Source organism: Echiichthys vipera (genome assembly GCF_963691815.1).
Source record: "Echiichthys vipera genome assembly, chromosome: 19".
NCBI classification, from domain to species: Eukaryota; Metazoa; Chordata; class Actinopteri; order Perciformes; family Trachinidae; genus Echiichthys; species Echiichthys vipera.
In genome coordinates this window covers 5,348,341-5,369,194 of record NC_139844.1, presented here as the reverse complement: position 1 = coordinate 5,369,194, position 20,854 = coordinate 5,348,341, and the positions used below count along the sequence as shown (strand labels likewise).

The 20,854-nt window shown below is 42.2% G+C and overlaps 1 protein-coding gene across 2 annotated transcripts in view; it reads left to right on the top strand.

Annotated features, from left to right (window-relative positions):
- The window catches only part of tiam2b (TIAM Rac1 associated GEF 2b), a 46,365-nt gene extending 25,825 nt beyond the window's left edge, over positions 1 to 20,540 (top strand). For both annotated transcript variants that reach the window (XM_083933764.1, XM_083933765.1), the window contains 19 exons: positions 2,942 to 3,166; positions 4,397 to 4,582; positions 4,656 to 4,802; positions 6,335 to 6,397; positions 6,720 to 6,792; positions 7,638 to 7,727; positions 8,280 to 8,465; positions 9,526 to 9,605; positions 13,195 to 13,383; positions 13,885 to 13,953; positions 14,029 to 14,154; positions 14,232 to 14,340; positions 15,007 to 15,186; positions 15,950 to 16,068; positions 16,316 to 16,424; positions 17,086 to 17,144; positions 17,608 to 17,698; positions 17,950 to 18,037; positions 18,997 to 20,540. In XM_083933764.1, coding sequence (XP_083789890.1) covers positions 2,942 to 3,166; positions 4,397 to 4,582; positions 4,656 to 4,802; positions 6,335 to 6,397; positions 6,720 to 6,792; positions 7,638 to 7,727; positions 8,280 to 8,465; positions 9,526 to 9,605; positions 13,195 to 13,383; positions 13,885 to 13,953; positions 14,029 to 14,154; positions 14,232 to 14,340; positions 15,007 to 15,186; positions 15,950 to 16,068; positions 16,316 to 16,424; positions 17,086 to 17,144; positions 17,608 to 17,698; positions 17,950 to 18,037; positions 18,997 to 19,528 — 2,721 coding nt within the window. In that variant the 3' untranslated portion in view covers positions 19,529 to 20,540. The remainder of the gene's footprint in view (positions 1 to 2,941; positions 3,167 to 4,396; positions 4,583 to 4,655; positions 4,803 to 6,334; positions 6,398 to 6,719; positions 6,793 to 7,637; positions 7,728 to 8,279; positions 8,466 to 9,525; positions 9,606 to 13,194; positions 13,384 to 13,884; positions 13,954 to 14,028; positions 14,155 to 14,231; positions 14,341 to 15,006; positions 15,187 to 15,949; positions 16,069 to 16,315; positions 16,425 to 17,085; positions 17,145 to 17,607; positions 17,699 to 17,949; positions 18,038 to 18,996) is intronic.
- Positions 20,541 to 20,854: the final 314 nt, after the last annotated feature.

Here is a 20,854-nt window from a genome sequence, read left to right as displayed (position 1 = left end):
TTAACCACAAAAATCAGCCGGTGGAACAGTGGTTAGAGCAGAAAAGAGTAAAGAGGCTGAAGGTCCTTGAGGAAGCGGCCGCGGATTCAACTCCGACCTGCGGCCCTTTGCTGCATATCCCCCTCTCTCTCTCACCCCATTTCCTGTCTGTCCTACATAATAAAGGCTTGAAAAACTGCCAAAAAAGAAGAATCTTTAAAAAAAAGAAAATCTGTAATCCACATATTTATATTACATTACTGTAGAAATTATGTCTGGAACAAAGAAGGAAACCAGGAGACAGTATAAGAGCACCAAATCCACGGATCTTAACCGTCACCTTTTGTCATCTAAACGTTGCCAGTGTTTATCTGCCTTTATGAATATGGAGCGAGACGACTCGCTGAAATTTTCTGCCGCTGCGCTTTCATTTTTATTTAATTATAAAATGTTTATTATATTTATGCGGAGGACACCGGTACTTTTGAGGTGAATTATTTTGCATACCACAAAACTTTCGCTCCCCTACCCTCAGCCCAAATTTTAGCCAGAAAAAACCCTGTTAACCGCCATCTTTTGTCACATTTTTACGGCGTTCGATAGGACATCATATTTTCTACCATATCATATGAAAACGTTTATTCATTATTGTTTATTTATATTTGTGATGCAAACTTGAGCAAGAATCAAATTAACCAATTTAAGTCAATTCTGACATCTTAGTTGAAGAAGACAAACATTTTAAACGTGGGTGTAAAACTCTGAGCTCTTGGAGTGTCCCTGAACGCACCACCAGTCAAACTAAGTATTTCTAAGGTGGTTTTCCAGGAAGTTCTCATTTCGTTCTGTCTAAATTTAAACCCTCTCAGTTTTCTCTTGATTGTCTGCCTTTTGAATGTGGGCTGCATGTCTCGTCTCTCCTCACACTCGGGTCTTATTTCAGCCCCAGAACAGTGTGAATGAACGGGACGCAGTGTTGGTGGAAGGCTGTGGTTTCTCTCTGCAGCACACAAACCATCAGCGCCACCACAAACATGCACAGAGCTCATTTAGAAACTCTGCATCGGTTTCACTTGATGACCACTGTGCACCACCAACACTGGAGGAAGCATCCAAGACCGATGTGGACAGTTTGAGACCTGCAGAGGAGACAAAGCCTTTTTCACTGGCTTCCTGTTTAGTACACCACAAAAGTAAACAACAAAAACGTGGGATATGCTTTAATTTGACTGTACTCCCTGATACTTAACGTCCTAGTATTTTCAGACTAAAAGTCCTAGTATTTTCAGACGAAAAGTCGTAGTATTTTCAGAGTAAAAGTGTAATATTTTCAGACTAAAAGTCGTAGTATTTTCAGACTAAAAGTCTTAGTCTTTTTAGACTAAAAGTGTATTATTTTCAGACTAAAAGTGTAATATTTTCAGACTAAAAGTGTAATATTTGCAGACTAAAAGTGTAATGTTTTCAGACTAAAAGTCGTAGTATTTTCAGACTAAAAGTGTAATTTTTTTCAGACTAAAAGTCGTAGTCTTTTCAGACTAAAAGTGTATTATTTTCAGACTAAAAGTGTGATTTTTTTCAGACTAAAAGTCGTAGTCTTTTCAGACTAAAAGTGTATTATTTTCAGACTAAAAGTGTGATTTTTTTCAGACTAAAAGTCGTAGTCTTTTCAGACTAAAAGTGTATTATTTTCAGACTAAAAGTGTAATTTTTTTCAGACTAAAAGTGTATTATTTTCAGACTAAAAGCGTAATATTTTCAGACTAAAAGTCGTAGTATTTTCACTGTTAAGGCTAAAGGTTTGTTTCTTTATGTGTTGAGAAAATACTCCTTCTGAAGTTAAATGAAGTCTTTAAAAAGCTTCTTGGAACAGCTGGAAAATGCATCCTCACAAAGCTGAAACCATGAAAAAAAATGTGGTTTTCACAGAACAAACACATGATGATGATGATTTATTGCTGACTCAAACTCAGTGTGGTATTAGTGATGCTTCGAAAAGTGTCACAACAGTATGAACCAGCTTAGTATATTGATCCCAACACTACAGGCTGCAGTAGTAGGTGTAAAACCAGATGCGACACGTTTCCTGTGTCCTCATCGTTGAGATTAATTCCTCTTTTTACGAGCTCAGAAAGCACCTCTTCACTCCCAGAGTAACTCTCACTGCTGTCAGCTGTTGAGTGTGTTTACAGACACACAAATCACACGCCGCTGCAGCAACCGCTCGTCTCCACGGTTCCCCCAAGGGTTCACCATGAAGTGTCGAGGAGCTGAAAGGAGCCGAGGACGGAGTGTGAAAGAGCCTCTTATGGGAGTCACGACACCCAGCTAATTACTGCAACAAATGTTCCTGTTTTACGACGACGAGCCGCTAAACAAAGACATTTGTATGTGTCATGAAATGTTCTCCGCATTCACCAGAAACCCCTGAAATATTTAGACCATCAGAGGACACGTTCTTCTGTTCTGCTCTTAAACAGGACATTCTCTCTCACTAGATGTCCTCTGGTTTAGGTGACAGGGTGCGCCTGGCAGAGTATGTAGGAGGCAGGACTGGGACGCAGATTAAACTGCGGTCACTTGGCCTCTCTCCCTTTACACGTTTTCATCTTCGCGTAAATCACCTCCTTGTTTTCTTCATGATTGTTTTCTTCAAAGTCTGTTCATGTCCATGTCGTCAGTGAACATTAACAGACTTTGACTGGGCTCACTGGGACATTAACAGACTTTGTACTTGGCTCACTGGGACATTAACAGACTTTGTACTGGGCTCACTGGGACATTAACAGACTTTGTACTGGACTCACTGGGACATTAACAGACTTTGACTGGGCTCACTGGGACATTAACAGACTTTGTACTGGGCTCACTGTGACATTAACAGACTGCAGCTTTCAAAACTTGAAACAAAAATAACCTGACTTCCTCTTCTTCACCTCCTCATCCTCTTCCTCTCGTCCAGGCCACCAACCAGACGGACCTGGAGAACTGGGTGACGGCGATCCACTCTGCGAGCGCCTCTCTGCTGGCGAAGCGTCAGGGGAAGGAGGACACGCTGCGCCTGCTGCGCTGCCAGAGCCGCTCGCTGCTGCACAAGGTCGACATGGACGGGAAGATGAAGAAGATGGCGGAGCTGCAGCTGTCTGTCATCAAAGAGCAGAAGAACAGGAAGGCTGTGGAGAGCCAGGTCAGTGCGTCCTTAACCTCCAATGATGTCATCATACAACAGTTTAGTTAGTTAGTTTACAGGTGTCGAGACATGACAGAAGAGCAAGGTGATTGGACTTTTTTATCTTAATTTCAAGATTCAGTAAAAAATAAAATGACTTGCAGAAAATAGACCCAATCAGCGAACAGCTTCTCTTAGAAGAGTTATCTTTCTGGCTCTATTTTTTTTATATACTCCATTTTTAGTTCGAATAAACTAAACGGCTCATCTTCCCGACACTTTCTGAGATGTTCTTGTGAGTTCTCGGTTCCAAGAAAACCCAGTGATGAAGCCTTTTGTTAAGTCGCCGTTTGGCGCCCTGCTGGCCGTGTCCGCCACTCTGAGGGGAAAGTCTTCCCGTAACAAACAGCCTGCAGGACGCTCTGGTTGATATCTGTTCCAGATGTGTCAGCCTGTTACCGGCAGCAACAACAACAAACATTAACTATCCCGCTAACGATGGAGCCAGATGATGTCATCAACCAGATGTTGAACACGAGAGAGCTTTCACTGCAGAGACTCTTTTAAAATAACACCATCTACTTATGTCCCAGTCTGAGCAGGAAACAGTGGAGGACTGAACCTGCCAAAATAAAAGATGAATATATTAATAATAACATATTATTTATTTTTAATAAACAAAAAAAAAATGACGTGCTAAATAAATAAAAATGCCATTAAATGATAAAGGGATTCATTAGTTAATCAAATGTGACATAAATTTATATATTACATTTTTTATTTTTCATGTAAAAACATTTCATCTTTTCAGATTTGCTGCTTTTCTTTTAAATAGTTGTTATATTTTACATTTGTTTTGTAATCATTTAAAAAAAATGAATCATTAAGTTTTATCTTTAATATTTTTTTATTTTGTTTGTTTGTTACATTTTTTGTTTGTTACATTTTTATCATTATGATAATGATAATAATAATGATGATGATGATAATTATAATAATTAGAATAATAATTACAATAACAATGATACTAGTATTAATAATGATATTAATAATAATGACACTATTATTAATAACGATAATGACAATAATAATAATGATTCTAATAAAATAATACTAATGATAATATTAATAATGATAGTAAAACAAATTAATAATGAAAGTAATAATGATAGTAGTAATAATAATAATAGTAATAATGATAGTAATAATAATAATAATAACACTTATAATGTACGATGCTGTGTGTAGATCCAGCAGTGGGAGCAGAACCTGGAGAAGCTGAACCTGGATCTGTTCCGGCTGCGCTGTTATCTGTCCAGCCTGCAGGGCAGCGAGCTCCCTAACCCCAAGAGCCTCCTCGCCGTGGCCAGCCGGCCCTCAAAGAGCATGCTGGGACGCCTGGGAGTCTTCTCGGTGTCCTCCTTCCATGCTCTGGTGAGAACCGTGGCAGGAAACAGGAAAGAATCAGAAGGGAATGAAGCTGTTCTCTAATGCGGTGTGTCCTCAGGTGTGCAGCAGAGACCAGGTGACACTGCGGCAGCGATGTCGCTCACTGTCAGGGGGAAGCGGCAGGAGGAAGGGCCTGCCATCCTCTCTGAGGCCTCTGGACGGGCTGAAGAGATGCAGCAGGGGCGCCACACACTCCACGGCCCCGGTAAACACCACACACACCACAGCATCACAGCCCTGTATCAAGGTCATTATAGGTCATAATTAATATGATTATAGAGAAAAACTCAAGTCTTAAATTCATTAGAAATTATCTGAGATCATGAAGTCAGATTTTCTGCTTTTCTTTTGAATTGCTGTTTTGTAACTTATTTTGGTACATTTTTTTCATTTTTTAACAATTTGAAATTATTTAGTTTTACTTTAAATATATATATTTTTTATGTCTTTTTAATTCTTTGTATTTTTTTTTCAAGATTATTATTATTATTTTTTATTTTATTTTTTTTTGGCAGTTTTCAAGCCATTTATTAGGACAGACAGGAAATGGGGTGAGAGGGGGGGGGGGCAGGCAGCAAAGGGCTGCAGGTTGGAGTCGAACCCGCAGCCGCTGCCTCAAGGACCTTCAGCCTATTTACATGGGGCGACTGCTCTAACCACTGTACCAATTCTTTGTATTTTTAATCTATTGTTACTTCTTTCCACGTATTTATTTCTGTGTATAATTATAAATAATTATAATCACAGAGCTGGGAGATTTTACAATTTACAAGAAAATTAATTTAAAAAATCTAGAAACTCGTAAATATCCTGCTTTTTTCACAGACACCTGTTTGTTGACTATAAAATGTTTTTACGGAGCAGAAACATGATTTTCTCTGAGCTTCTTCTCTGTGTGCGAACGTCTTATATGGTGACGACGTCCACACACTTTTGGCCAGATTTAGAGGCTGCAGCCCCCTGTCTGCCTTTAATCTGAGGAGGAGGAGGAGAAGGAGGAGGAGAAGGGGGAGGAGGAGGAGAAGGGGGAGGAGGAGGAGGAGAAGGGGGAGGAGGAGGAGAAGGGGGAGGAAGAGGAGGAGGAGGAGGACAAAGGAGGAATGTGAAGGAGGAGAGCAAAGAGGAGTTGAGTTGTCGGTGGAACAGCTGTCAGGGATTAAAACCTTTCTTCTCCCACGGTTCCTGTGTCCCTCCAACTCCTCCTCTATTTGTTTGAAACTTGGTGCGTTCAGGTGCCTGTGAGAGAGTTTGATTTCAAAGATTTTTTTTTTAAAACGAATGTATTATTTTTTATTTATTTTTAAGATTTGAATTCTTAATTTGAACTTTTCTTTATTAAAATAATTACAATAATGATAATAATAATAATAATTAACATGTGATTATTGTTTTTCTTCCATCAACTTTTTTTAAACTAAAATATTTTATTTCGTTTTTATATTTTTAAATGATTTGGTCTTTGGTGATTCAAACTTGTCTTAATAATAATAATAATAATAATAATAATAATGAACCTGTGGTGTTTAGTATTTTTATTTGCTCCAGCTATTTTATTTTCCTTAATTCACATGAATGAAGGAACGTAACTGAAAATATGAATATATGTGTATATATATATATATAGAAATATATATATATATATTTCTATATATATATATATATATATATATATATATATATACAAAAGTATGTTAAAGTGTTCTGACCTGCAGCTGATTAAATGTGTCTCCTCCTCAGAGACGGGACGGTGCCCCATCCACAAGGAGGGAGGCGCCCCCTGCAGGACGTCCTGCTCTGCAGGTGCATTCACTGACTCTTTTACCTGCATGTTCTTCAATAAACACAACAGCTCCACTGTAACAAGTATCCACTTATTGAATATTCATAAAGTCATGTTTTTATTCAACAACAAATTAATATTTAATCTGATCGGAGCTGCAGCAGTTTATCGATTATTTTATTAAAGAAAATGAATATGCAACTATTTCCATTCACAGGTTGAATACTTCTTAAATATTTGTTTTTTACTTACTGAGAGCAAATTTAAACTTTTATAATTTATGATGATAAATCAAATCTTTGATCTGCTCACAGTCCTGTCGTCGTTGTCGTTGTTGTTCAGGTGAGCGAGCGGCTGCAGCTGCCAGGGGTTTTCACTCTGAACGTCTGTCGACCCGACGCCTCAGAAGACTTCGGTGAGAAAAGAATGACACAAAACATGTTTCATAAGAATTAGAGATTAGTTAGATCAGTTGTTGAATCGACTGAAGGTTACAAGGTTTGGAAAGTACTTGAAGTCAATCAAATCTACGGACCGACAGGTGACACATTCTCCTTTAATGTGTTCTTTCTGTAGAAAGAAACATCATTTTGGTGTTTAAAGCACAATAACATCAACATTTACAGAATATCTAAAGGATTTCTCACAAATTATGACTTTTTATTGTAAATTCAGTCTAAAGGGTCTAAACCATTTTCCGTATTTTCTTGTTGAATTGAATGTTGTTGGTGCAGCATATCCTTGAAAACACTTGAATGTGGTGTTTTCAAGCTTTGAAAAGTGCTGGAATTTTGAGTCGTGTGTCCTGCCAACAGGTGGCATGTTTTGTAGAAACATAGTTTTGGTTGTTTAAAGCTCAGACACTAATTTAATGTGATGAATTAGTCAAATATGTTTGTACTCTTTATAAATATGTTATTTACCACAGCTGTAAGGTGCTGCAAAGGCTTGAAAATGCACCATGAAAAGCGTGAAAAGCATGAATTTGAATTTGGAGAAGGTGACACATCGGAGGAGACTTTCAGGTCCAGAACTGGTCAATATTGGTATAAAATATATATTTCATAATGCTCACTTCAACAAGAGTGGTTCACATAAAAACACCAGATCAATGTTTGCAACTCAGGATACAGAAACGTAAAATGAATTCATTAGCTATGGTTAATCGTTACCTGTTCTGTAAGAGAGCAGCAGCGTTTGAATGATTCCTATCATAGTTGTATTTGTTTTTAGGTGACTAAATATATGTTTTGTTCTCAGGTTTCGCCGTGACGGGGCATGTGGACGGAGCGGGGAAAAGTCACGTCTACGTCAGCGAGGTCAACCCTCTGGGACTGTCGGCCGGAGCAGGTCTGAACGATGTTTCTGCTTAAAGGGAAAGTCGGTTGTAGTATGCATATCCACTATTTTATTAGGTCGGAACATATTTATTCATTACTTGATGTATTGTCCTGTTTGTATTTAGTATTAACGGTTCTTTGCCAGCCTGTTAGGATTTTAATGCTGTATTTATTGTTGTTTGTCCGTCTGCTCAGGGACTTAGTAAAAGTAAAACATTTGTGAAACAAAGATCGGGAGATTTTGCAGAAAAAAAGTCCAAAGAATTAGCAGGGGAAAAAAGTCAGAGATTTTGTGAAAAAAAAAGTCTGAAGATTTCGTGAAAAAAAGTCAAAGATTTTGAGAATTTTTTTTGAAAGATCTTGAGAAAGATGTTGTTAGATTTTCACCGAAAAAGTCAGAAGCTTTTGAGGGAAAAAGGAAATCAATCTGTCCACATACTTTTGGCCATGTTTCCTAATGTCAAATAAACAATAAATTAAACTGACACCAGAGGGCACCACCACTGAACTAGACCTTTAATGTGAAGGGGCTCACAGAGACTTCCTGTTTGTTTGCCTTCAGGCCTCAGGGCAGGAGACGAAGTCCTGGCTGTGAACCGGGTCACAGTGTCGGGACTGGACCTGGACCTGATGCAGAGTCTCTTCAGCCAACAGAAGCTGCAGCTGCTGCTCAGCAGAGACCCAGAGGAGCCCCGAGACCTCTTCCAGACCCCAGCCCCTCCGGACCCCCACAGCTGGACCCTCTCAGGTACCCCACACACACACACACACACACACACACACACATTCACAGTCTTAAAGTGATGAATTTTAACTTTTAAATTACAAAAACATTCAAATCTGTACAAATGCACCAAAAGTCAAATTCAGCAGGTGTTGCATGTGTTATGACAATCTGTTTTACATTTAATCTGATTATAAATATAATCTGATGATGTCATTCACTGCAGACAGATTAGAACACTTTTGTAAATTTGTGAGTTTCTTTTCTCCCATATTTCTCACTTTAATCTCAGAGAGTATCCGCATTTCTTTATGATACATTTGTGAGTTTTTCTTGCAAATGCTATGACTTTTTAATCTCAAATATCCGAGTTTCTGGTTAACTTGCGTTATTCTCATAAAGAATACCTCAATGTTTATGGTTTGTCCGTTTTTCCCACGCACATTTACCACGTTTTTTCTTGTACATTTATGATTTCATAACCTCAGATATGTGTGTTTTTCTCGATAATTTACAAATTTAATCTTTAGAGAATATTTGTTTTTTTCTGGTAAATTTGTGATTTTAGTCTTGTTAATTGAATTATTTACTTTACTTAATTTACTCACTTTAAATTTGCTTCAAGCTCTGCGTTTTTTCTCCTCCAGCTCCCTTTGGAATGGGCCTAGCACTCTGTGTGTCTATTTGGTATATACTCTCCTTAAAAAGTACTCTTTGGGCTTTTCTAAGTACATTTCTGGTATTTTTATTTTGTTATTTTATTGTGACAGTTGAGCAGACAGGAAGTACAGGGAGATAAAGATGTTTATGATGTTTATGATATTGGAAACAGTGTTTAATAAAGAAGCGCCGGTGTTCAGGCCCTGCAGGGAAACTGGAAATCTTGGTATGAAATGAAAGGCTTTTATTGTGAAGGCAGGTCGATGCTCATTCAGACACAGTTAAGAGCAGCAGTGCAGAGGATTCTGTGAAACTAAGTTGCGATGTCAGATTAATCTGTCTGATTAATCACTTAGTATTTCTGTATTCTATAGATCGAAAGAACCAATCAGAACACATTTAAAATTTGATGCTGATTTCACAGATTCTCCAGACGACATCCCACTTCCTGTTTGTGACGACGTTTCATCCAAACCGTCTGAGGACAGCGAGCTGCAGAGACGGGTGAGAAACACTAAAACATTAGGTCGCATCGGTCGATCGTTATTTATCGATTTAATTTGACAAAAAACCTCAGTTTTCCACACAGTTTATTCTTCATGCACTTTGATTTTAGTCAAGGAGTTTCAATAATAACTCCCATGATGCCAAGCTGCGTTTTCTTCTTGATTCATTGAGACGCAGAAAATTAGACGTGTGTTTGAGGGGCAGTGAGAGGTAGAGTGCGTGTAAATGTGAGGGACCCGGGCCTTGATGTTGAAGAGGCCAGTTGCGGGGAAGAAGCTGCCCTTGGGGCGTGAGGTTTTGGTCTTTACAGACTTCAGCCTCTTGCCGGAGGGGAGTGCTTCAAAGAGTCTGTGTTCAGGGTGGGAGGGGTCTGCCATGATCCTCTCTGCTCGCCTCAGTGTCCTGTAGGGACGGCAGGTTACAACCAATCACCTCTTCGGCACAGCGGATGATACACTGCAGTCTGTTTTTGTCCTTCAAAGTAGCACATGGTGATGGAGGAGGTGAGGATGGACTCAAGGATGATGGAGGTGTAGAAGTCATTGCCTTTGGCAGGTGGTATTTCTTCAGCTGCCGCAGGAAGTACATCCTCTGCTGTGCTTTCTTGGTGTTGCAGCAAAACCACGTACTTTGTTAAACGATGCAGTCTCCCCACCTCCGACCTCTGACCCCGCGGCGTCACATAACAACAACAGTGCTGCTGCGTGAGAGGAGAGAGACGGAGTCTGGACTCTGAGCCACATGCATGGGAATAAATTAGGCCCAGCACAGATTTCTCCCTTTTCCCTGATGCTCTGAATAAGGAGCTAAACTGCTCTCTAGTCTCTGTTTCTAAATCCAGTTCTAAGAACGTGTGAAAAGTCTCCGTGACGGCGCACTCACACTGTCCTTCCGCACCGGGCCAAAACCGTTTTTTCAGCTAAAGCCTTGTGCATTTGAGCAGTGTGAGTGCACCCGCTCCACGCATAACTGCGGACAGCAGGCCGTCCACGGCCCGCCTGAGAGAGGTGGGCTTTTGTAGTTTGCACATGTACGAGCACGTGTACGAGCACGAGCCCTACGACGGTTCTGACGTAATTATGTGCGCCTGTTCGGACATAGAAAAAAGAAGGAGGGACCATGCGCGGACATTTAACAACAACAACAACAATGGCGGCGAAAGGTTCACGTTGGTGTGATGTGGAGGTGAAGTGTTTACTGCAGATTTGGTCGATGAAAATATTCAAAAACAGTCGACAAGACGCACAAAAACTCAGAGGTCTACGGAAAGATTTGTTAACAAAGCCACGCATCGCGATGACGTCAGCAATGCATGTGACATGTTACGGCGTGATGACGTATGGACAGCAAGAAGCATTTGCGCGAGGCCCAGGTAGTGTGAGTACGAACGGGCCTGGGGCGCGGGGGGAGAGGGGAGGGGGGACAAGTACCCTAAAGCCCGGGGCGCGGGGCGGAAGGACAGTGTGAGTGCGGTTGTAGTGAGAAAGTGGCGCCTGTGAGTGCTTTGGGACGGGGAAGGGGCTCCCAGTAGCACCCTCTGCTCGGTGAGGACACTAACTGCAGAGTTATTGGTGCATCAGAGTCCAAAACAGCACAAAAGTCTCCACTAACACCAGAAACAGTGACACATTTCTCTCTCGGATGGAGGAGGATTTGGGAAGTCTCCAGATTTGGAGAGAAACTCTCCGGTGTTTGTATTCTCCACAGCGTCTCTTCTTCTCCTTGTTGGTGTATTTCTGTGGCAGTTACAGCGCCACATTCAGGCCTGGCATGTATACTACAGAGTTTTTCGTCGGTTTCACTGGTTTCGTGTGGACAAAGAAGCCAAAATACAGTTGGGCAAACCCAACTGTATTTTCATAGGGGTTACACAGATATTCCTTGAGCCGAGTCTGTGAGGACAGAGAAAAAAAAGGTTATTTTCGATCGTGTGGGCGTACCCTGAGTTCTGCTGCAAACCAGGGTCTGTTGTTGCTGTAGGTTACCCTGGTGCTTGATGGTACACAGCTGTCATCACAGAAGCTGATATATGATGTCACAGCATCTGTGTACTCATCCAGACTGCTTGTGGCAGACCTGAAAACATCCCATCAGTACAGTCCAAGCGCCTGTAGATCCTCCACAGCTTCACTGGTCCACTTCTTTGATGTCCTGACAACAGGTTTACCCAGCTTTAGTTCCTGCCTGTATGCAGGAATCAGGTGAACCGTGGCGTGGTCAGAGTGGCCCAGTGCAGCGCGGGGGACGGTGTGACAGGCTCTGTTGATTGTAGTGTAGCAGTGATCTAGAGTCTGCTTTCTGTATCTGGTCAGCCAGCTGGTGTTGTGCGTCCTGCACGTTGCTCTGTGGTGGGATGTAAACACCGACCAGCCTGAAAGAAGCGAACTCACGGGCGGTATAGAAGGGTTTGCAGTTGATGACGTAGGTTTCCGGAACAGGAGAACAACATTTTAGCATCTTTACACCTGCCACTGTTGATGTAGAAACAGATACCTCCCCCTTTAGAAATCCTTTCCCACAGTCCTCCTGTTTTCCCCTGAAGCTCAGACACCTTCTGTGTCAGCTGACCTGTGATCAGCTGATAATCCCGGCTTACACCTCCAGGACTGTTTGTGTGTGAAGTCTGACCTGAGGAGGATTAATGGCGTCCGCTCGTAGAACCCGAGAGAACTCTTAGATGTTGCTCCTCTCCGGCTCCTCCTCCTCCTCCGCTGGTAACGGCTCCCGGAGGCGACCTCTGACCCCAGAGACCTCCTGCTCCCTGACCATGGGCGCCCTGTGCTGGGTGCTTCCGCCAGAGGAGGACGAGGAGATGCTGGAGGAGGAGGAGGAAGGCGGGGAGGTGTTTCCAGGTGTCGGGCTGGTGGAGTGGCTGGTGGACGAAGCGTCTCGCTGCCTGAGCTGCCGGCAGCCGGCCGACAGCCTTGTTCTGCTGGTAAACTGACATGACGTCTGTCTGTTGCTCTGATGGGCTCAGTGGGGGAGAAAACTAAGTGCATATACTCCAGCTCTTGTCTTAAGCTCCATCTTGAGGTCTTTGTTCTGTATTTGCTACTCATACTCCTCTAAAATTCAGAGGTAAACCTTGTTTTCTTTGCTGCACTAAAAGTCGTTTTTTGAGAAAAAGTGTCGGAAGATTTTGAAAAAAAGAAGATGGAAGATTTTGAGGAAGAAAATGTAAGATTTTAAGGGAAAAAACTGAAATCCTGTCCGAACACTTTTGGCCATGCTTCCTGCAGTAATCAACAGTTTTGTGTGTGTTGTTTTGAAGGTTTGCTTCATGTAAGGAACCCTGAACTTTTCCAGTTCAAGTAAAACTAATGAAAGCATCTCCTGCAGCATGGAAGTCATGAACAGATCAATGACTTTCCTGCTTCCTGATTTGTGGTTTCGTGGCGTTTAATGAACCCTTTTTACTGTCGTACATGTCGCTGTTTTCTGTGTGGTTTTAAGGGCAGAAACTAAAATATAATACACAACGAATTTTAAAATGAAATGCTTATATAAATGGAAAAATAAATCATTCTATATTTCAATGCTTAATAAATCTAAAATTGTATAATAAAATGGTTTCATTTCTCCTCAGAACGTGGAGCGGGTTCACGCTCTGTACCAAACTTTCCCAGAAGGCCGAGCGGCAGAGGCCGATGTTCCCAGAAATCCGTACAGTCGAGAGGCTGGCCTGCAGCCGGCAAGCCCCACCCACCTGAGTGTGTGTCAGCGTCTGCGTAAAGTCATCGAGGAACTGGTCGACACCGAGAAGTCTTACGTCAAGGTCAGTAACCCTGGAGTGATACTAATAACACTGTTACTAATAACACTGCAGTGATACTGATAACACTGTTACTAATAACACTGCAGTAATACTAATAACACTGCAGTGATACTGATAACACTGTTACTAATAACACTGCAGTAATACTGATAACACTGTTACTAATAACACTGCAGTAATACTGATAACACTGTTACTAATAACACTGCAGTAATACTAATAACACTGCAGTAATACTGATAACACTGTTACTAATAACACTGCAGTAATACTAATAACACTGCAGTAATACTGATAACACTGTTACTAATAACACTGCAGTGATACTGATAACACTGTTACTAATAACACTGCAGTAATACTAATAATAAGCTTTGAAGGTGAGGAGTATTTTGAAATTGATGCGTTGTTGGACAGGGAGTTCCTAATGCTTTGGTTTTATTTATCATTACCGTACTGTCGTGTGTAATGATGAGCGTGTCTCTTGTTTCTTTCCGTCAGGATCTGGTTCTTCTGTTTGACATCTATCTGACTCCGCTGCAGCAGGAGACCTTCCTCAGCAAAGAAGAGGTACAAATACACATAAAGAACTTGAGTGGGTCCTATTTTTTTTTGGCGTCTCTGACCGCGGCGTGTCTTCCTCAGATGGAGGCGTTGTTCGGCAGCCTGCCGGAGATGTTGGACTTCCAGAGAGTTTTCCTTCAGACGCTGGAGGAGAGAATCGCCTCGTGTCCTGACTTCAGCCACCTGGAAACACCGGCACAGTTCAAGGTAAAGGCTCTTTCACTTCTTAATTCATTAAATATGCCTGTTTATCATTGAAAAACATTTCCTCTCTTTATTCTCAGAAACTCCTGTTCTCGTTGGGAGGATCTTTTCTCTACTACGCCGATCACTTCAAGCATTACAGCGGCTTCTGTGCCAACCACATCAAAGTGCAGAAGGTCCTGGAGAGAGGTGAGTGTGAGGCTGCATCCAAACACACTTACTATTAGGACGCACTTACACTGTCCATCCGTACCGTGCCCGGTGCTTTAGGGAACTTGTCCCCTCCCTCGACCCACTTCGCGCGAATGCTTCTTGCTGCCTATACGTCATCACGCTGTAACACGTCATCACGCCGTAACACGTCACACGCATTGATGGACGTCATCACGATGCGTCGTTTTGTTTCCAAATCTTTCCGTAGACCTCTGAGTTTTTGTGCGTCTTGTCCGACTGTTTTTGAATATTTCCTTCGACCAAATCTGCAGTAAACACTCCACCTCCGCATCACACCAACGTGAACCTTTCGCCGCCATTGTTTTAAATGTCCACGCATGGTCCGTCCTTCTTTTTTCTATGTCCCAACAGGCGCACATAAAATGACGTCAGAACCGCCGTAGGTCTCTTGCTCGTACACGTGTGCACGCTCATGCTCGTACAGTACATGTGCAAACGTGCTTTACAAAAGCCCTCCTGTCCCAAACGGGTCGTGGACGGCGGTACGGTTGCACTCACACTGGTCAAACGAACTAGACTTTAGCCGTGAAAGGTCTTTGGCACGGTACGGATGGACAGTGTGAGTGCGCCCTTACACACACTTACTGAGAAATGTGTTACTGACATCACACGTTTCCACAGCGAAGACAGACGGAGCCTTCAAACACTTCCTGGAGGCCAGGAATCCGACCAATCAGCACTCGTCGTCTCTGGAGTCATACCTCATCAAACCTGTTCAGAGAGTCCTGAAGTATCCACTGCTGCTGAGAGAGCTGGTGTCTCTGACAGACCCTGAGAGCCCCGAACACACACACCTGACAGGTACGCACGCACGCGCACACACACACACACACACACACACACACACACAGACACACTCACCTGACAGGTACACACATACACACACCTGACAGGTACACGCACACAAACGCACACACCTGACAGGTACACGCACACACACACACACACACACACATACACACACGCAGTAGGTGGTAATGTAACCAAGTATCCTGGATCATAAATACACGTCTGACATTTGGAACAAACCAAACTGGATGAAAATGTGTTGAAACTTCATCAGAAATGCTGATTTTAGTAGTGGACGGACCTCCTGCCTCCATAGACACACATTAGGAGACGAAGCTGCCCTGAACAAGACGGCCGCCGCGTCGACGTGACTTTAGCTTGCACCATTAAATGAACTGAAAACATCCAACCATCATTGGATTGAATGAGCTTCATCTTAAAGTGCTGCGTCTGTGACTGTAACCAGGGTTCGTACGGGTGCTGGAAATCCTTGAAAATGCTTGAATTTTAATGTTGTATTTTCAAGGTTTGAAAAGTGCTTGAATTTTGGATAAAGTGGTTAAAAAATGCTTGACGTTGTATCCACATTTACACAAATAATTTTAGAATAGAATATATTAAATCATTTATATAATTTATATAATTTAATTTCTTATCCTTCTTGTATGACAAAACAGTTTTAGTTGTTTATAACAATTCCATTTCTTTTGACATCATTTTTAAAATAGTTGAAAATGGAGCTTGAGAGAAAGTAATCCCTCTTCTGTCCTCACAGAGGCGCTGAGAGCGATGGAGAAGGTGGCGACTCACATCAACGAGATGCAGAAGATCTACGAGGATTACGGCTGCGTGTTTGACCAGCTGGCTGCAGAGCAGAGCGCTCCGGACAAACAGGTACACACACACACACACACACACACACACACACACACACACACACACATACTCACACACATACACTCATACCCACACACACACACAGACACACCCACACTCACACACACACACACACACACACACACATACACCCATACCCACACACACACACACACACACACACACACACACAAACACACTTATGCACCGTCACCACAACGTCCTCTGTTGTGTTCTTGAGCCTTGTTTGTTTTCCTTCTTGCAGGTGACGGAGATCTCGATGGGTGAGTTTCTGCTCCATTCGTCGGTGGTTTGGTTGAACCCGCTGCCCAGTCTGGGACGCCTGAGGAAAGAACCGGAGCTCACACTGTTCGGTGGGTCCTGATGTGATAAGTGTGTCAAAGCCACGTGCAAAAAAATGTATTCTGAACCTCGGGAGGTACTCATCCTGTACGTTGTTCGCCCACTATGACTCGACTCATGTCTGCAGGAGACAAAAGAGAAAGATGTTTAAAAAGCAACTGTGGATGAAAACTCAACATCACAGTTGCTTTGTTTTAAAAAGCAATTGTGATGTTGAGTTTTCATCCACAGTTGCTTTTTGAGGGGGGGGGGCAATCCCAGCTGACATTGGGCATGAAGTGGGGTCCACCTTGGACAGGACGCCAGTCTATCACAGGGCACATAGAGACAAACAGAGACAGACAACCATTCACACTCACATTCACACCTACAGACAACTTAGAGTCATCAATACACCTATCACATGCATGTCATGAAAACTCAACACGCTTCTCAATAAAAGCCTCTAAATAACAAAACAACAGGGGGCTTTTATTGTGACGATTTTTTAGAAAACCAAGTGTGTTCCTCAGGCTCGCCAGTTTCTAAATAACAGCAGACGTTGTGACGTAAGAACAGGAATGTCTCCAGTAATATCCATATGTGTGTGAAGGACCCGATTCAAACTTCAGGGATTGTGATAACGTCAGTGGGAGCGTTGTAACGTTGAGTTTGATCCCGTTGTGTCCTCAGTGTTCAAACGAGCCGTCATCCTGGTTTACCGCGAGAACAGCAAGCTGAAGAAAAGGATGGTGAGTACGTCAGAAGATGAAGAATAGTTTTAAGAAGTTTTCCTTCCACACAGGAGGTTTGTTTCACAGAGGCTTAGTGTTTGAAAGACAAAGTTGTGATGCTGTGAGAACAAAATTGCACTTTTTAGGGACAAACAAACAATTGTAAAAATGCTTCAATTCAGGAGAATAACCGAAGACTAAATGTGTATATGAGGTGCATTCTGTATTTGTTTTTCTGTATCCTTTTATTTAGTTTTCAATATAATCAAAATACATTATGTACATTGTGTGTATATATTTAATAGGTCAGAAAAACTTTATTTATCATTTTTATTTATTCATCAAACACTATTTACAAGAAAAGATAAATATGAAAGGTTGAGCGACAGACTGTCAAAATATTAAAACCTGTGAATCAGAGTTATGATTATTTTATGATGAAAACTTTATATTATTGTTTTTATTTCTCTCTGCTGGACAGACCGGCTCTCGCTCAGCTGATTTGGACCCCTTCAGGTTCCGCTGGTTAATCCCAGTTTCAGCGGTTCAGGTCAGACCGGCCAACATCACAGGTCAGTGGGCCGATCAGAAGCACTGTAATGTGTTGTAATGTGAGTGTCCAGCAGGTGGCAGTGTGCTAATGAAGCTGTTCTGTGTGTGTGTGTGTGTGTGTGTGTGTGTGTGTGTGTGTGTGTGTGTGTGTGTGTGTGTGTGTGTGTGTGTGCGCATGTGTGTGTGCGTGTGTGTGTCTGTGTGTGTGTGTGTGTGTGTGTGTGTGTGTGCGCGTGTGCGTGCGTGCGTGCGTGCGTGCGTGTGTGCGCAGGCTCAGAGAACCAGTGTGTGTGGGAGCTGGTTCACAGCCGGTCGGAGGTGGAAGGACGTCCGGAGACGGTGTTTCAGCTCTGCAGCAGGTAGAAATCATGATTATTATTACATCATTATTTTAATCTCACCGATTACATCATAACTGAGTCAACAACGGACACATTTAAGTGTAGTAAAAACCTCTTTTTATGGTGTTATTTATTTCCTGCCCTGTTCGTGTAATTCTATTGTATTGTGTGTGTTCTTGTATATGCATCTTTGTGAGGACCACCGTTAGATCTTAAAAGTTGGGACATTTTATCGTCTCTTCTATGGATGGGAATTAATCCAAAAGATTTTACTGATACCAATGTCAGTAACAGTTCTGCTTACTGGTTTGATATTGTACCGATTCGATTATTGATTCCTGATCCATTTTCTGAGTCTGCTTCATCTTAAGTCTGTTCAACTTGGCTTTGTTAGCTCATGTCATTAGAACACGATAGATATTTCACGGGGACACCAACCATAAAGCTAGCTTGAGCTGTGGTTTCCAGCGGTAACCCTCATCAACAAGTTTGTAGGATAGCGTGCAAAAAGTAACCCCCAAAAAGGTTGTATGATATTTAATGAAATATGACTTTCTATATAATGCAGGAAACAGCAACCGAAAGTGGATTGCAACAGTTCAATTTCATTATATTTAGGAACAATAGCTTACTGTAAACGAATCAGAAAAAAATGTCATGATTTGTCTTAGTTCTTCCAGTAAAAGTCTTGTTTTAAATTCCTGCATTTTGCCGCTCTTCTGCACCTTATTTTAATACGTGAAATACACACATTCTTTTGCGTAACGTTTCGTACAATCCAATCCTTATAAAGAACAGCCTGCATTCAGAGATGCGCACGCACAGTCTGAATTTGAAGAGAAAGGACTCAACGACCCCTTGTTGTGTGTGTAATGAGTAGTACAACAACTTCCTGTTGCAGGGAGTAATAACTTAAGAAAAATGACTTTTGAAGGGATTGATGAGTAATAAAGAGTGGCGTGTTGTTTGTGTTTCAGCGGTTTGGAGACAAAGGCCAGCGTGCTGCGAGCTCTGCGCTCCCTCCTCAGAGAGCGAGCGCCCGCCGGCTCCCTGAGGAGAACCCGGCTGACGGCAGAGAGGAGCAGCTCCTGGAGGAGGAGGCAGCATCGATGCCGCTCTGACGCCCAGAGGACGGCTCCTCATCAGCCAGAGGAGAGCTGTAGACCGGACGGGCGATCCGTCCAGGGAGACACCTGCTCGGAGCCTCTGCTGCCCAGCCGCGCCGCCTCCGACCCCGGGGGCAAGAGGACCAGACTCTGCTCCCTCACCAGCGAGCTGGAGGCTCAGCTGCAGAGGCTCAACTTCACAGAGGAGGAGACGGAGCGAGGAGCGGTGGCGGCGCCCTCTGAGAGCGAGGAGATGAGTCCTGTGGGAGAAGTGCTGGACCTCAGCAGCCTGCTGGAGAGAGACTTCAGCGTTCAGAGCATGACCTCCATGATTAACGAAGACTGTTTCTACGACAGCATGCTGGGCAGACAGAAGGCTGCTGTGTCTGCGCTGCAGAGCTAACGCGCTAACATGCTAACGCGGAGGAGACTGAAGGCAGAGCTTCAACACTACTGGAACCAAGAGGGTCAAACTAAACTAAAGGATTCCTGCAGACATAAACACAGACTCCCTGCTGACTGATGAGCAGACTTTCATCTCTACGAGATCAACAGCGTCTGGATAAATGTGGAATATCATGACCTCTGGCAGCCGTCTGAACAACAAGGACTTCTACATCTGGAAACTAAGAAGAATCAAAGCAGCTTTGATATTCGATCGAAAAAAAAACGTCATCTTTTTCTAAGATAAAAACTTTAAAAAGTTGCAGTTGTTTCTCTTAAAAGTGCGACTTCACTCTCATCAAAAAAAACCTTCAGAAGAATTTCAACTTTATTCTTTAAACTTCAGATTTGCTTTACATCCACTCGGTGGCTCTAAAAATAATAATAATGAATATACAATATTAATAATGAAACTGCTTCATGTGTCAGGGTCTAATTAACAGAGCTAATGAACAAACCTCAAACGCTTTCAGGAAACATGGAATCCTTTATTCACCTTTATCAGAAAACCGAAGAGGATTTCAAAAGATTTACTGAACGACAGACGAGTCTTTTGAAGTGGAAACGTTTTTTTTACCAAAGGAAAACTGAAAAACACAAAAATCTGCATCTCAGTCGTTTTTGTCATTTTCATTTCTGACTTGTTTTTAATGGGATCATTGTTGTTTATAGCTGTTTTAGTGTTTTGTTGCACTCGGCTGCATCATGTTGTAAATGTTATTTCCTGACAAAAGCAGTGAAACGTGTGGAGCTGCTGGATCTGACTGAAGCCTTTGTATATCTGCAGGTTTTTCTATTTATACTTTCTGTTTTATCACTGAACAAATACAAAGAATTCAGTGAGTCCTTTTGTTAAAGTATTTTGTTAAACTGTTAAAGTATTTGGTAATTTATTTTCTTAAATATTTGTGTACATCTTTTTAACTTTGACTCGATGCTGTTAAAGTCCAATAAATGATATTTAATAAGTATTTGGTTTCAGATCGATGCGACTTTAAATGCTGCACTTTCTTTTGATGCCAACAACAAGATTATGTCGGGTATCTGAGAACGTTAAAGTGTCACTGAGCTCATAGAGACGTCTCTTCTCATCCTCTGTGAGAGTGACATGTTCGCATATCGACCACTGCGGTTTAATGAGAGTGACGCCGAGATCGAAAAGCAACTTGTGGAATCTCGCTGAGGTTCGGCGGAATATGTCGATATCTGAAGGGGTCGCTCATGTTCTGTGGTCTGTCGCACCAGTTACGTATTCATCGACAGTGTAGCTCAACACGTCGGAACC